Genomic DNA, 15,098 nt, shown 5'->3' with positions numbered 1-15,098 from the left:
TTTTTGCTTCTTTCAAAGTTCTTGACAACGACAGGTGTGGCTACAAACAAGAGATCCTGATCTAGGGTGTGGATAATTGGTATTTTGAGTATAGGGGTAGAGCTGCTCCACCTTGACCAAAGGTCAGAAAATTCAAGTCTATTCCAGCTCCTTGAAAAAGTTTGGCAAGAGGTTCCAGGGAATGACTGCCGGCAGGATACTTGGTCTAAGGGTGTGGGCGTTACAGGTCCTGTCCAAACAATAGAGCGCTTGACTGAGGATGCGCTCTTTATTCCTTATACCACGTTAATGAAGTCTGTTGCCTCCTCCCCCTCCCCTTTTGGAGTGAAGTATATAAGCGTGTGGAAAATAAACACGGCTGGGTTCGGATTCACTGAATTTCCCTCCTGGCGCTGCTCTGTGTTTTTGTCTTTTATTTCTCTCATATCTCTGTTCCTTTTGCTTAATAATTCTAATCCTCAAGCTCCTACATGCAAATACCATCAAGGCTAGACCCTGACATGTTTATAAATCTTTTTGCACTAGACATTTTACTTTCAAATTTTATCTAATCTTTTATAGGTATAGTTCGTTGATTCTTTTCATCAAGGCTGACAACTTAGGATGGATAACCTACCAGGGTGCTTGTCCCTGAAGAACTACCCCCCCCACCTCAGCAGCCATTGATTGCCTTTAACTCTTCATATAGGGATGGGGCCTTATGAAATTTCCCTCCATCCACGTTGGCACGTTAACTGGTGTGGACATTTTATAGGTCTTGTTTAGGCAGCCATATTGTTGAGATTTCACTGATTCGATATCCTTGTGTCTAAGAGATACTACTCTGCAGTAGGTATCAAACCTCCTCTTTCCCTCTTCCACAGTGTTCCCTGAGCCTTAGGTGTAGTGCGTGTGTTGCAGATATACCAACCGGACCAGGCATTCCACAGTTACTTATTGCCTCCCTTTTGCCCAGGTACAGAAGTAGTAGCCTTTGTCTACTGGAAAAAGAAGAGCCGTTGATGCTGTGTGTGACTTACACTTACCTACGGGTATGATGCATTTAGAACACAGTTGGGAGCTATATTGAATGAAGCTGTACTGAACTTAAGATTCTCTTCTGGGGTATATAACCTCTCCTGCCAGATTCTTGCCTGGACTTAGGGTTCCCTTCTGTAGAGCAGGCCTTAGTCCAATCTGACAACCGGGGGTTACTAACAAGCTGGAACTGCCACTATTGCATCTTTGGAGCCATTCTGCCAGGCCAGGGGGTTCACAGGATCCACAGCTGGGTAGGACAGCTGATAACTTTTCTCTCTTGGCAACCCGCAGGGCACCTTCCAATACTATAGGAGCTGGTCCTGGGGGAGGAGCCTTCCAGGTCAGCAGCAGCTTGGTTCGTCGAGTCCTAAGGTGTGGTGTCTTCAGCCATAGAACCTTATTTTCAAGTTCTGGGAGGCAACCAAAGGCAATAGCAATAGCCTATGGTTTCTTTTACTGGCAGGGGGGTATCCTGGGCCCTACCCTAACTAACAACTAGAGACATCTCTTGCCTGGCACTGGGGTTCTGCACATAGAGTATGGTTCCTTTATGGCATAACTACCTTTAAGCTATGTATATGTATTCAGATGCCTGTTCCGGACCCAGTCAGACATATACACTGTCACGATAAGCGTTTATTTCTGCTTCTAGAAGAGGGTATCAGATGTCCTGGATGGAGCTGGAGTTACAGGTGGCTGTGAGCTGCCCAACATGGGAACCAGGAATCGAACTCGGCTCCCTTACAAGAACAGTACACATGCTTAACTGCGGAGCCATCTCTCTATCCCCTCAGAACTTTTCTAAATGAAGGATATCTCCTTTGACTCAGTTTTAGAGTCGCGGATGATTGTTTAACTTTACTGAATTTTTTGGTGCCCATTTGAGATGATGGTTTTTCTTTTCATCTACTAATGTAGCGATTGACTTTAATAGATTTTCTGATTCTGAATTACATTTGCATTTCTGGAAGCGATCCAACCTGACGCCATGTATCTTTCCACATGCTGCTTGTTTTCACTAGTCATGCATGTACGTGATCAAAAACAAAGTCTCTCTCCCCAGAGGCAAGTATTTTTAACCGTTTGTACTTCAAGTGGTTAGTTCCAGCTCGGGAAATTAGTTTCTTCTAGCATTTTTCCTTAGCTGTCAGTTTTGAAGGATGTATTGATTAGCTTTCTGTGACAGCAGCTCAGAGGCCACTGCTCCATCCTTCAAAACGGCTGCATTGTCTCTCCACACCCAGTCCTGCTACCAGACACCATGATGTTCTGAAAGCTCGCTAGCTGCATCAGTTCTGAAAGATATCTCTGGCTATTTTATTTTGCAACCTAACAGCATTTGCCCCTTTGCCCAGTCCTAAGATTTCTTTTTTTCCCCCAAAATTTACAACTTTCATGTTCTTGTCTGTATTCATAACCTTTATTCATTTTATCTCTGAGGTGAAAATCAATAAAGACTATTTGTATGGGAGAAAATATTTGTATAATTGAACCTCAAGCATACAAACCACAACAGGAAACACTAATCTGGATGTTAAGACACTTACCCACATTCCCAGGTCAGAGGAAGGGGGATTGTGAGTTCAAGACTGACCTTAGTTAGACAGCAAAACCCTGTCTTAGAAGGGGGATTTTTAAACTGCACAATAATAGAATACATTTTAAGTAAATCCAAAATTAAATAAAATAAAAAGATATACAGAATGGGAAAAGATAATTGCAAGATGTATAACCAGCAAAATGTTCATATCCAAATGTATAAAGGGCATCTGCAGCTCTCTCAGATGAGAGAAAACTCCCAAGGAAAATTACAGATGGTTCTAGAATAAGAGGGCCCCTCCAAAGAGTGTGCCATAGCCAATATACCATACAGAATACAGCATGCTCAGCAAGATGGATTTCAAACTAAACTGCCTTGGAGAGCTTGTGAAGATGCACATGCACCCTCAGATGCCGCAACCCCATCCCTTGGCATATATATACAACAGCACAACCATCTGGACCGGCAAGAGCACACAGTGTGTTCAGAGCGGGTTCTCTCAGAGCAGCGTCCAGTGTTTACCTAGGGAACATAAACAGCACTATCACAGCCACAAAAGGCTGAATCTCACAGACAGTGTTGAACAAAAGAAGCCAGCTACAATAATGGTATTGGTTCATTTACACAAAATCCAAAAGCCAGCCGAACCTAGATAGAGATTAGAAGGCAGGAAGGTGAGCAGTGACCAGGACGGGTTATCAGGTGGACTTCCGGGGTTCTGGCATTGTTTCTTCTGTGACAAACAACCTATATTCTCACAATTTATGCTTTGTTTATATTTATCTTCTTACACAGAAAAGTATTTTTTTTTTGGTCCAAAAAAGTGTTTGATGACTTTGACACTGAACGTGCCTATGTGACAAGGACATGACCTCCTCTTCTAGAAGCCACTGGTGGACAAGTAAAACAAGGGAAAACCCACGGGAAGAGAGGAAATCTCAAACAAAACGCGGAGAGCCATTCCCAAAGCAGATGCCATGGGACAGAGAGCACAGACAAGGAGGCCCAGGGCGACACTGAGCTGTAAATCCCAGGAAGAAACTGAAGATGGCAAGCAGTCCTGCTGTTCAGAGTATCTAAAGAATGAATTAAAAATGTAAATGTCGTGTGATAATCCAAAGCTCTGATACAGCTTTTCCAGTTAAAAACGGAAAGCCAGTGGAGCATCGTACAGAGCCATTGTCCTTATCCTTCCTAATGCTGTGGCCCTGTAATACAGTTCCTCATGTTGTGGTGACCTCAACCATAAAACTATTTTCTTTGCTACTTCATAACTGTAGTTTTGCTACTGCTATGAATTGCAATGCAAATAGTTTTGGAGATAGAGGTTTACCAAAGAGGTCTTGAGCTACAGGCTGACAACCATTGATAAGAGAGTGAGTGGTATTTCACTGGCCAGAGCCAGGCACCCCAAACCGAGACACTCATGCACCAGCCACTAGCCAATGCTCACCCTGCACTCTAAGGATTTTCATGTCCTGTCTGCAGTGATTGTCCCTTGGAGAAAGCTCAGTCAACCCAAACACGAAACTGTCAAACGGTCAAATATACTGACTTAAAGACAGAGCTGAGAAAACAGAGGATCCCATCTGCAGCAGAATTACAGATTTGCAAGATGCATGGCTCCCATTTACCAGTGTGGTTCATCTGAGGTTGAGCTTGTGTTTGGCTAATAATATCAGCACAAAACCTCTGACAAGATCTAACTCTTGATGCCAATGTCAGCGAGAAAGCAAGGTTCTCAGAGCATTGAAGAACTCTGGTTTTCAACCTTCCTCATCTTGTTGATTATGGAGTGTGCTGCCATTTGCAGAGATGGCTCTGGGAAGCAGTGAGCTGCGCCTTAGCGGGAAGCTAGCATGGGGGACAACCCATTGCCTCGCCGTCCTCGCGTTCTTCGTGTGAAACAAATTAATTAAAATGCCAGTTTCATTTAAGTCCTCCCTGCTTGATGAAGCAGTACAAGTCATTAAAGCTATTAACTGTTCACACTTGGTTCTCATAGTCTGTGCAATAAAACACGAAGAGCACATGAGGCAACTCTCCTGTGCCTGCAAACACGGGGGCTGCTCCAGAGTGGGAGCTGAATGTCCCCCGCCCCCACCCCGCCCGGCCCTCCCAACCCCGTGGAACAGCATTCGACTTGAAAGACCAACTGACAAGCTATAAGGTGACTTCAGGCATAGGTAGGTGGAAACATCTGAAATATGAAAGACGTCCTCTCGACTTCAAGGGAAACACGTGACAGGATTCGTGCTGGGGATAAATATTCAAGTGCTCAAGTGGAAATCCTGAATTTTGCAACGTTTATACAAGCCGCTAAGGGTTTTCCAGTCCTTAGATTTCTCTGAGAGGGATGGTGGTGGTGTTTTGAGTTTGCAGGGCTTGATGCCGGCCAAGGAAAGAGACCAGTGTTCAGATGTTCTCATCATTCTAGGATGTTAGAAAACCAAGCTGTCCCAGAACCCCAAGCTACTCCCAGCTCCTTAGTGTTCTGTCTGCTGAAAGGAATTCAGAGATACAGAGTGTAGAATAGAAGAAAGATGGAGGTTTTTTACAAAGTAACGAGGAGCACTGTAAGGGGGAGGACAGGCGATAGCCACTTGCCACTGCACAGGAAAGCACTCTTGGATAAGAGTGGATGGTAACCAGAGGGGCCACCATGGTAGTGACAATTTTAGGTATGCTTTATAGTGTTTATTAAAGTCACTAAGTGTACAGTGTTTCTTAAAGTCACTAAGTGAGAAGGCTTTCCGGGGCAGGGCATCCTGTTTAGATGATTGGCCCAGAAGTAAGTAACAGAGTCACTTAAAAATGTTCTTGTCAGGCTCTGGGCATCACTGAGATGCAGTGTTTTCATGCCAGCCTCCTGCTGTCTGTGGAGTAACATACACTTTACCAATCCTTTCCTAGTGGTGTCTTATTGGCCTCACCCTCCCCTGGGCAGAGGCCTAGTAACAAAACCTGGGGCCCAAACTAGCACCAATCCCCTATTCAAACCCCACAGGAAGGGTGCTTCTTTATTTCCCAGGTCACATATTTGATAATGGGGTCTCTAGGAATTAACATCATCTTCATTTTTATTGGAGACCTCAATCCTCCAAAAGATGGAACACGCCAGTCAGGCCCTAAATTTCCCTGTGAAGAAGCTTGGTCAGGTGCCCCATCTTGCCTAGAGGCCAGTTCCAAGCAGCTCTCCACAGAGGTCCACAGAGATCATCCCCAGCTTTGGCCTAAGCAGCTTAGTGTCCTTTATGGCACCTCTTTCTAAATTCAGATCTGTTCCCAGGTGACAAAGGCCAGCCCTTAAGCCAATTCCAACAGGCTATCCAAGGACGTGGTTCCAAGGACAGCCATGTCCACCAGAAAGATAAGAGAAGTCTCTTTTCCTGCTGGGAGAAGAGGCGCTAACTGAAACCTGCAGAGAGGCCCCTTGGTGCCAACAGTTAGCTCCTGTCTGAAAGGTGCTTTGCTCATGTTTTAATCTTCTACGGTCATCTAGTCCTGGGAACTCACCACCAAATCCATCACTCTCCGGTTAAGCCTTGGTAAGAAAACCCTCCAAGAAAACACCCCCTATCCTGTAGCAAAGACTGAAGTTCATCCAAATGGACCTGTCAATCACCTGGACAGAAAAGCCTCTCATGAAAGCTATTCTCTCCAGAAGTTTGAAAAGTAGAGGAATCCTGCCTGTAACTGTAAGGCAACACAGTTGGGCCACTGCCCACTCTCGGCTCTTGAGATTGTTCCTCCACAGTGGTCCCTTCGTCACTGCCTTAGAGCAGTGGTTCTCAACCTGTGGGTCGGGACCCTATGGGAGTTGACCAACCCTTTTGCAGGGGTGACCTAAAAGCATCAGGAAACACAGATATTTACATTACAATTTATAACAGTAGCAAGATTATGGAGCAATGGAATAACTTTACGGCTGGGGGTCACCACACCATGAGGAACTGTATTAAAGGGTCATGGCAACAGGAAGGACCACCGCCTTAGAGCGGCCCACTTTATCTTGTGGCTACTCCACCTACCTTCCTCACTATGCCCGGCATATCCTCTCAATTCTTTCAACGGAGATAGCGAGGCTCTAGGGCTCATGGAAGACCAAGGAGCAATATATAAGAGATAATACATGGTGTTACAATCACGGATGAGGTAGAGGCCCACACGGGCCACAAGGTGGACCGATATGCTTTGCTGAAGAGGAGGAGGAGATCAGTGATGTGCTTTCAGAGAACGTCCTAGAATCAACCACCCTCCCCCAGAACACCCTTCACCACACCGCTTCAGATTCAAAGAGGAATAGAATTATTTGAAGAAGCTCTTTAAATGTTCGGCATTTCCTAACTACATATCTACGTGAGGCTGGATTTTCTTTCTTACTTCAGTGAAAACATTACATTGCTGCAGACTAACATCAGAAGGTCAGAGAGGTCAACTAATTTTTAGAAAACCAGATATTAAATACATTTGTAATAAGTTATTTCTGCTAACTTGTGGTAGATTTATTAATGATCTTCTTAAATTAATAAACTTGAACATCCAGTTTTAATTTCTAACATAGCTTTATTACCTCCTTTGTAATAGATCTAATTTTTTTACCTTTCTAAAAAATTACATTTTTCCAGATAGTTATAAATTGTATAAAGCTTTTCAAATTTGTTTTCTTGGAGTAGAATAAATCTGCAACAATTTAATTTTTCACTGTCAATGGTTACTTTTCTGTTGATATTTATCACTTATGAGAAATATTTTTATTTTACTTTTCTTAAAATATTAATTTGACTAATAGTAAGCTCTCTATATGTAACATTTAATATACATACTGTAAAATGGTTTTATAAAATCCAACATAATTTTTATAGTAATGAATTTAAATTAGATTGTGACTGTCTAATCTTATTTACATGTGTAACTAAAGTTGTAATATTTAATGTCACAAAGGGAAATTAAAACCAGACAAGTTTTGCTTCAACAAAATTTTTTTCTGACTAAAAGGTGACTGTTTTTTCTCGTTCTGATCTACGGATGTTAGACATTGTTGAGATGGAGTTATGCTAAAACATCCTCAGGATGACTACAGAAAGGAGCGGGAGAGTCCCTCATGCCCAGCACTGGGGAGCATCCCTTTGCAACTGTTGCCATGGCCCCCAATGAGATAGCCTGTGCTGAGTTCCCTGAGCCTTTGACTTGGTGTGACTTCCACCCTTATAACCAGAGTGAGTTTGACTCCTCCCAGGGGGGTCCGTTTCAGTGCTGCTTCTGCTCTCGCCAGTAGGCAGGATATTTCTAAAGCCCAGCTCAAGGACTAAACTATTACGAACTCCAACTCCATGCCATTGGCTAGGTTGTTTTCTCTCCCTGTGGGGCTCTTTCACCCACATCCGTGAGCAGGCAGCAAAGTCCTAGCCCCACCACTAGGACCAGATTCTAACCACTCCAGCAAGAGTGTCTGGCTACCCCTGGTAAAAAATACTCCATTTTACTTTGAGAACAAGGTTGTGTTTTTCTGCTGTCAAGGTCAGCCAGGAATGAAAACAAATTCTGTTCACTTCTTGGCAGAATTGCTCTATGCTTTTGAGTTAGAATGGGCAGAAGGAGTTTTCAAATCAGTTAAAGCCCTTGGATAGACTGGCTCTAAATGAACACCAGCTCTGCACTGAGTCCTGTTGAGTGTCTTCTTCTCACGTCTGACATGATGCTTAGCAGCATTTCCCAGAGCTGGGTAGACGAGGGGCTGAACTAAGAGAGGAAGACGGCTGAGTTTCGTGACTTCGGCATCTTGTCTCATTTGTAAGGATGAGCATAACTGATGCTCTCCCTGGATTAATCCTAGAGGATAGATAGATGACCGCTAGTTATCAGCTAGTAGTCCAGCCTTTGGGATTTCTGCTGTTGTCAGTCCCTGGCTGTGAGGGCCCTACTAAGGGTATATAACTCTGTCTCCTTTAGGTCTCTGGCAGGCACCTCTTCATGTCCATCTTCAGGAAGATGGCATCCCATTGCCATTTCCCATGCATCATCTTGCTTCTTGTTTTTCAGTGTGACTCTACTCAGTATAATACTTCTTACCTAAAAACTGATCACATTAACAGTTGACTAAGACCCATGGCACTGTCTCCTCTTGGCTTTTTTCAAGCGTGTGTGTATGTATACGGGCATGCATATATAGATGTTCACAGGTGCACATCTGGGTACCAAGATAAAGGTAGATATTGGTGGAAGACAAAGGTGGATGTTGGATATCTTCTTTAGTCGATGGCCATGTTATTTACTGAGACAGAGCTTCTTGTTGAACCCAGCACTTGCCGATTTGGCCAGTCTATCGATTGAGCTTTACCTGAAGATCCCATATCTCCTTCCAAAGTCCTGGGATTACAGGCACCCAGTGTTTACGTGGGTGTTGGGAACCCACTCGCTGGGCCTCACACGTGTAAAGCAATCTCCTCAAGCACTAAGACATCTATCCAGGGCCCTTCTCAAATTTAAGTGATCAATGAGCTATCTCTTCAGTGGAAGCTCTGGGCTTTTGTAGACACTGGACCAGGACAGCTCTCCTTCACTGGAATTCATTCTCATCATGCCTCGATAATTGTTTCTAGTGAAACAGTACACAGACGGACACGCGCATGCACGCAAACCCCTCCACTATTGTAGCACAGGTAGATTTTGGTCTGTCCCGCAGGTAAGTGATCTAACTGTCTGGGATTTGTGTACAAAATGCATCACTTCACTTCCCCTCTACTAACTGTGCCGTGGAGGAGCAAGAGAATGAGACAGCTATAGAGAAACGGAGTCCCTGTGTTCATTGGGTGTTGACTTCATCTCTGAACAAATACCAAGGAAGGAAGGGAAGCACAAGTCCCACTCCTTCCGGCAGGAAGATCAACTGTGTTTGGGGGAAAGCACATGTCTCTGCAGTCTTGACAGCGAGTTCACCAACCTAACCTGCATGTGTAGCTTTCTGTGTCTCATGTGTATTTAGTTGTGAGAGGCTGAATCTGGGACCACTAATCCAAAGTGGTATTTTTAATTTAAAGTGTCTTAGAGAATTTAATATGTTTTATCCCTGTCAAATTAATATCAAGGTCACGAGAAAATCAAGGCTAGAAGATTGTGTATATTTGAACATAACTGCAAAGTCAGCATCTAAGAAGTGTTCTCAGGCTGAATCTAAACATGGTTCCCCATCGCCAGTACCATCACTGTGGGGTCTACAAGACAATGCGCAGAATATTCAACCAAGAAGACCAAGCATTCTGCTGGGATTTTTCAATGTCCTATGAATGCCTATAATCACTCTCGGGTCCTGGCAAGGGACTCTGGAGCCCAGCTTCCACAGGTAGCTGTTCTGTCATTACAGCTCAGGTCTTGGATTGCTTTGTCAAGAACATCTGATTCCCTTTCCATCTGGTACTGGTTTACATCTGTCCTATAATACACCGCTCCCAGGATAAAGGAAGGCTCCCAGCAAACTCTTACACCATCCTGATCGTTCCCAACTTTCCACAAAGACATCCAGTTAGCTTCTGGTGAATTAGCCCTACTTCATGAGTATGGTTTTCTAAAAGATTTGTATATGTCAATGTCTATGACTGTTCTAACTGCCCATGGCTAGAGGCTCATGGAAGGGAAGCCCTGCCTCCCTGCTGTTTGTTCCGTGACTCCTCTCTGGGAGACATAAGCATCTGTGCAGGACTTGGGGTGCAGCTCAGTGCTGAGACAGATACTTAGCAAGCTTAAGACTCCAGATTCCATCAATAGCACCACAAAGGAGTGGGGAGGAAGGGAGAGGGGAAGAAATATCGGGCACTGCTCTCTGCACATAAAACGATGACTATCGCTCACCCCCTCATGCGTAGACGAATACTAATATTGTTTAAAGCTAGATTACTGAGGTTCCTCTTCTGGATGCTAATTTATGCTAATGAGGAGGAAATCAAACAAGTTTTATTTGTTGTTGTTGAGAGATTTTTCCCTTTAGCAAGTCATTTTAATATGAACTTCATGGCCATCTGTGTATTTGTGGAAATCAGGTGGGAATTGAGAACTTCCTTCCAACTCAAACACAGAAATGAGCGAAGTCATCAGCATGCATTAATTATCAGCCTGCCAGGAAAGGACTGCAGGGCAAGATTAATATTCTGTGTGCAAGGTAAAATGAAAAACAGATTAGACTTTACAACCGAGCAATTTCATGGTTAAAAAAGTAAAGAAGTGTTAACGGTCTAAAGCAGAAACCAAAGAAAGCAGAATGTGCGCTGGGAAAGCTGTCCACACAGAACAGCAACAACGAAATCCCAATTAAGCCAAGATGAAAATGGCTCAACTGGACCAACTGATATCGGTTGGTTGAGAGAATACCGCCCTCCATTGTGCATGCATGGCAACAACTCTCCCTGTCTTTCTGTACAGACGCTCATGATTCTTCTCAGGAACCTCTAGACACTGACTGCCCTTGGTGAGTAGTAGTGTAGATGGTTATCCAGTGAACACTCACAGACATCTCACCCCATCTGCAGGCAGAGCACATGTCCCTACCCTGCTCACACTGAGCACGGCTATGAGCAGTAGGATAGGTTGGTAAGAGAGGCCTTCAGAAGCCTGTGTGATCTGACCTCTGGCTCTTGCCCTGGTAATCTGCTGAGTGGAGCAGGCTGTGGGTAGCCATGAGCACTCTGCAGGCTGGAGAACATAGCAGATGCTCACGGAGCAGGTCCAAGCCCTATCTGCATCCCATAGCAGAGCACAGGAGAAGAATAAAGATGCTCTTAGCTGTGAGTCCTGAGGGATGCTTGGGCCATCTTAGATGAGCCTAATCTGTTATCCCTAAAAGTGAAGACCACACAAAAAGGAGTAGAATAAAGTAGACCCATCACCCAAAATTAATCTGATAGAAGAAGATCTCAGAAGATTTCATCTCTGAAAGCATGAGAAATATGACCAGTTTCGGGTTGTTAAACTTCTCTGGCAGGGCCAGAGGCACTGTCTCTAGTGAATTCATCTTATGATGCCAAGGAGATGGGAGAGCCCAGATATAGGTGTGGGCAATGACCCAGAAGCCTGAGATAGCAAACTCAGGCTTGAGATCAACAAAGGTTTAAGAATAAAGTTTCAATATAAGAAAGCTCTCGAATCAACATGTGACCTCCAGAAAAACATTGTTACGCCAGAAAGTCTTGGCCACTGAATCATCTACAAGGATCTTGAAGGACAATGACGCGAGATGCAAGAGCATCTCTGAAAAGTGACCCTTCAGCAGAGAAGGCTGGTCCCTAGGACTGTGAGGGGGGCCACTGCCACCTGGTTGGATTCAAGGGAGTTTCATTCACACCAAAAACCAAACAAACCAACAACACAGACATCAGTCTCACTGAAACATTCAGCGCCCCCTCACTCCTTAGTTGGTACTTGTTTCAGGGCTTAGTATATCAGAAACATTCACTAAACATTTTGGACAAGAGGATGAAAAAACACAAAAATGAATGCTAAGTACATTCCTGTTGCGTCCACCACAGATAAAAGTCATAAAGATGGCAGTAAAGTCAATCTTAAACTCTATTCACCTGGCATTCATCAGTTCATTTCATAGACTGAATGCCTGGGGTGTGCAAGTGATGGTGTGCTCTCTTGTAGATAAAATAAAATAGTGCAGATCCTGCTCTTAATGAATGGATGACACACTTAAATGCACACACTCAGACACACAAATGTGAAATACTAATGAAGACTAGAGTTCTTGGAAAGTATAAGTTGGTGAATGTTTTGGGCCGGAGGATCACAGAAACTCCCTCAAACAAAAGGTTACCTTCTGACACACATATATGTTAAGACAAACAACATAAGGTCATGCCATCCCCAGGGCCCTGACACACAGCAGCCAGCTGAGTAACATGTATGCTCAGGTAGAGAACTGAGTATACCCTATTTTGGCCCTGGGATCCTGGAGACTCCACAAACCATCATCTCCTCAAAGCAAAAGGTCAACGAACCACAACATTGAAGTCTTAGAGTTGGCTGCATGTTACACAGAGAAGACTCTGTAGCCATCCAAACATACCAAGTAAATAATCTGTATACGAAGAGAAAAGGTCCACGATGGCAAACTCTGGAATGTTTGGCAATGCCATGTGGTTGACTTTGTCAGTCCTGGCATTCTTCTTTCCGATCATGAGGTTGATTGCCAGCACAGCTTCACTGACCTAGAATGAAAACACTAGAATTCATCTATTCTGTGTTAGCATAGGCTACGGTTTGACTGTGTCCCTCTAAGTACGTGTGCTGAGCATTTGGTCCCCATAGTGACACGGGGGGAGGGGGGAAGGGGAACATTTCAGTAGATGATTAAGTCAAGAGAGCTCAGCCCTGAGGCGTGGGTTGAGAGAGTAGTTACAGAATAAGCTCCTTCTTACACGAGAAGCTGTCTTCCCATTTGATATCTGTTTCTGCCCTTCCACCTTCTGCCAGGCAGTGATAGTGCAAGAAGGTCATGACCTGGCCCTTGGTCTTGAACCTACCAGCCTCAAAAACTATGAATTGGTAGATCCATGCTGAACATGAATTATCCAATGTCTGCTGTTCTAATACAGTACAATATAGACAGAGACAATAAACATGAAGACATGAATTCATAAAATAATATTTGATATACATTGGAAGAAAAAGATCACCGTATGAAGAAAAGAGTATGTGATCCCTTGCTCACATGTGGAATACGCAGCACAGTCAGACCAGTTGGTTAGCTTGACGATTTAATTAATGCATAAGTCACCTTAAATGAGTTACATCATCCAGCTGTGAAACTCATTTGCCAAAATGTCAGCCAGGTACACATTTATCCAATATTTTATTAAGGGGCAATGGAAACAGTTGTGTCTGGTTTCTAGAGATTTTAAATGCTACACATGTGTAGAGACTACCTGTAAAGTTTCCAAAATGACATGGCAGATAGAGATCCCTCACCAAGTGTAACTTCTTTCTCTCAAGCAGATCCATTGTGCTGCTATGCAAGCTGATAGATGGAGGGCACAGGGGGAATCAGCAATGGGGGACACAGACAATGGGAGAGTCATCAGAGGGGGACACAGACAATGGGAGAGTCAACAGTGGGGGACACAGACAACAGGGAGAGTCAACAGTGGGGGACAACATGCACACACTAACCTGCGCAGCAGCTCGGATTGCAATCCAGGCTAGTGAGGTGTACATCTCAAATCGACTTGCAATTGGTTCTTTAATAGAACTGTGCCTTCTGGGAAAAAGCTAAAATAGTAAATAGAGAGCATTTCAGGATAGAGAGGACTCAGGGTTTCATGGCAAACCTCATCTTCTCTGGATGGCATGCTGATGGAATGATATGGAGCCATCACAAAGGACAGCATGTTACTGCCATGAGAAGATATTTAAAGTATATCAAAAAGAAAACTATAGGCTTAAATTTTTTTTTTTTTTTGATTTTCAAGACAGAGCTTTTGGTTCCTGTCCTGGAACTAGCTCTTGTAGTCCAGGCTGGCCTCGAACTCACAGAGATCCGCCTGCCTCTGCCTCCCGAGTGCTGGGATTAAAGGCGTGCGCCACCACCGCCCGGCTTAAAATTTAAAAATTGCAAGTATTATCCTACTTTTTAAAATGTGCATACATTACTGTCTATGTAAGCAAATATTATGCCAAGTCTTAAGAATATTTACCTTTTCCTAATTTTTCTATAGTGAGTTTACATGATTTATGAAATACTTTGATAAAATTATCTCTTTAACTGATGTCAAATTCCATTTTAGTAAAGGTTATTAACACTGAATATATTGTGGACAAAGAGACCAGGAATGATAATAATTAAATTTGTCCTGTTTTTCTGTTGTTTTGACATGGGTCTCAAAGTCCTGCAGGCCCTAAACTCAAGAGTCCCTGTCTCCATCTCCTGAGTAACTCAGTGATTGGATATTAGGTTACTATTATGAAAAATGCTAAAGGGATTTCATAACTCAGTGTAACAGTAGGAAGGAAACCACAAGGGACAGTTTTTACATATACAAATACATACATTCAATTCTTAGACCCAAGAAATTTAATGCTACAAAAATAAATACAGCAAATACAGTAACTAATACTTTTAATGATAACTGAAGTAAATAAATTTTAAGTCCATTTTTAAAATTTTAAGTCCATTTTTAACATTTTAAGTAATTAGACCATGTATGGCGACACAGGCCTTTAATCCCTATAGAGGCAGAGGCAGGTGGATCTCTTGAGTTCAATGTCAGCCTGGTCTAAAGAGTGAGTTCTAGGACAGCCAGGGCTACATAGAGAAGTCCTGTCTCTAAAAACAAACAAACAAAAATTAAGTAATTAGACCCCTAAGTTCTAATTTTTTGATTATTTCTTTAATCTGTAAGAAAACTAGAGAATTAAATGCAGCGACATGAAGCGTGCCAATGGTTTATCTCTGGCTGCAAGACTCATGGAGAAGGAGTGAGGTCCTGGATACTAAGGACACTGAGTCATGGGGTACAATGATCTGATGTGCCAGCCTACACAAATG

General features: G+C 43.4%; 1 protein-coding gene across 1 annotated transcript in view; it reads right to left on the bottom strand.

Moving 5' to 3' along the window:
* The window catches only part of Cfap54 (cilia and flagella associated protein 54), a 251,916-nt gene that overhangs the window by 43,736 nt on the left and 193,082 nt on the right, over positions 1–15,098 (bottom strand). The window contains exons 60-61 of the mRNA XM_050145787.1: positions 13,724–13,822; positions 12,621–12,762 (exon numbers count right to left, since the gene is read on the bottom strand). Of these exons, the coding sequence (XP_050001744.1) occupies positions 12,621–12,762; positions 13,724–13,822 (241 nt within the window). The remainder of the gene's footprint in view (positions 1–12,620; positions 12,763–13,723; positions 13,823–15,098) is intronic.

Source organism: Alexandromys fortis, unplaced genomic scaffold (assembly GCF_014885135.2).
Source record: "Alexandromys fortis isolate MF-2015 unplaced genomic scaffold, M_Fortis_MF-2015_v1.1 scaffold_50, whole genome shotgun sequence".
NCBI lineage: Eukaryota > Metazoa > Chordata > Mammalia > Rodentia > Cricetidae > Alexandromys > Alexandromys fortis.
This window is presented reverse-complemented; position numbering and strand designations above follow the sequence as displayed.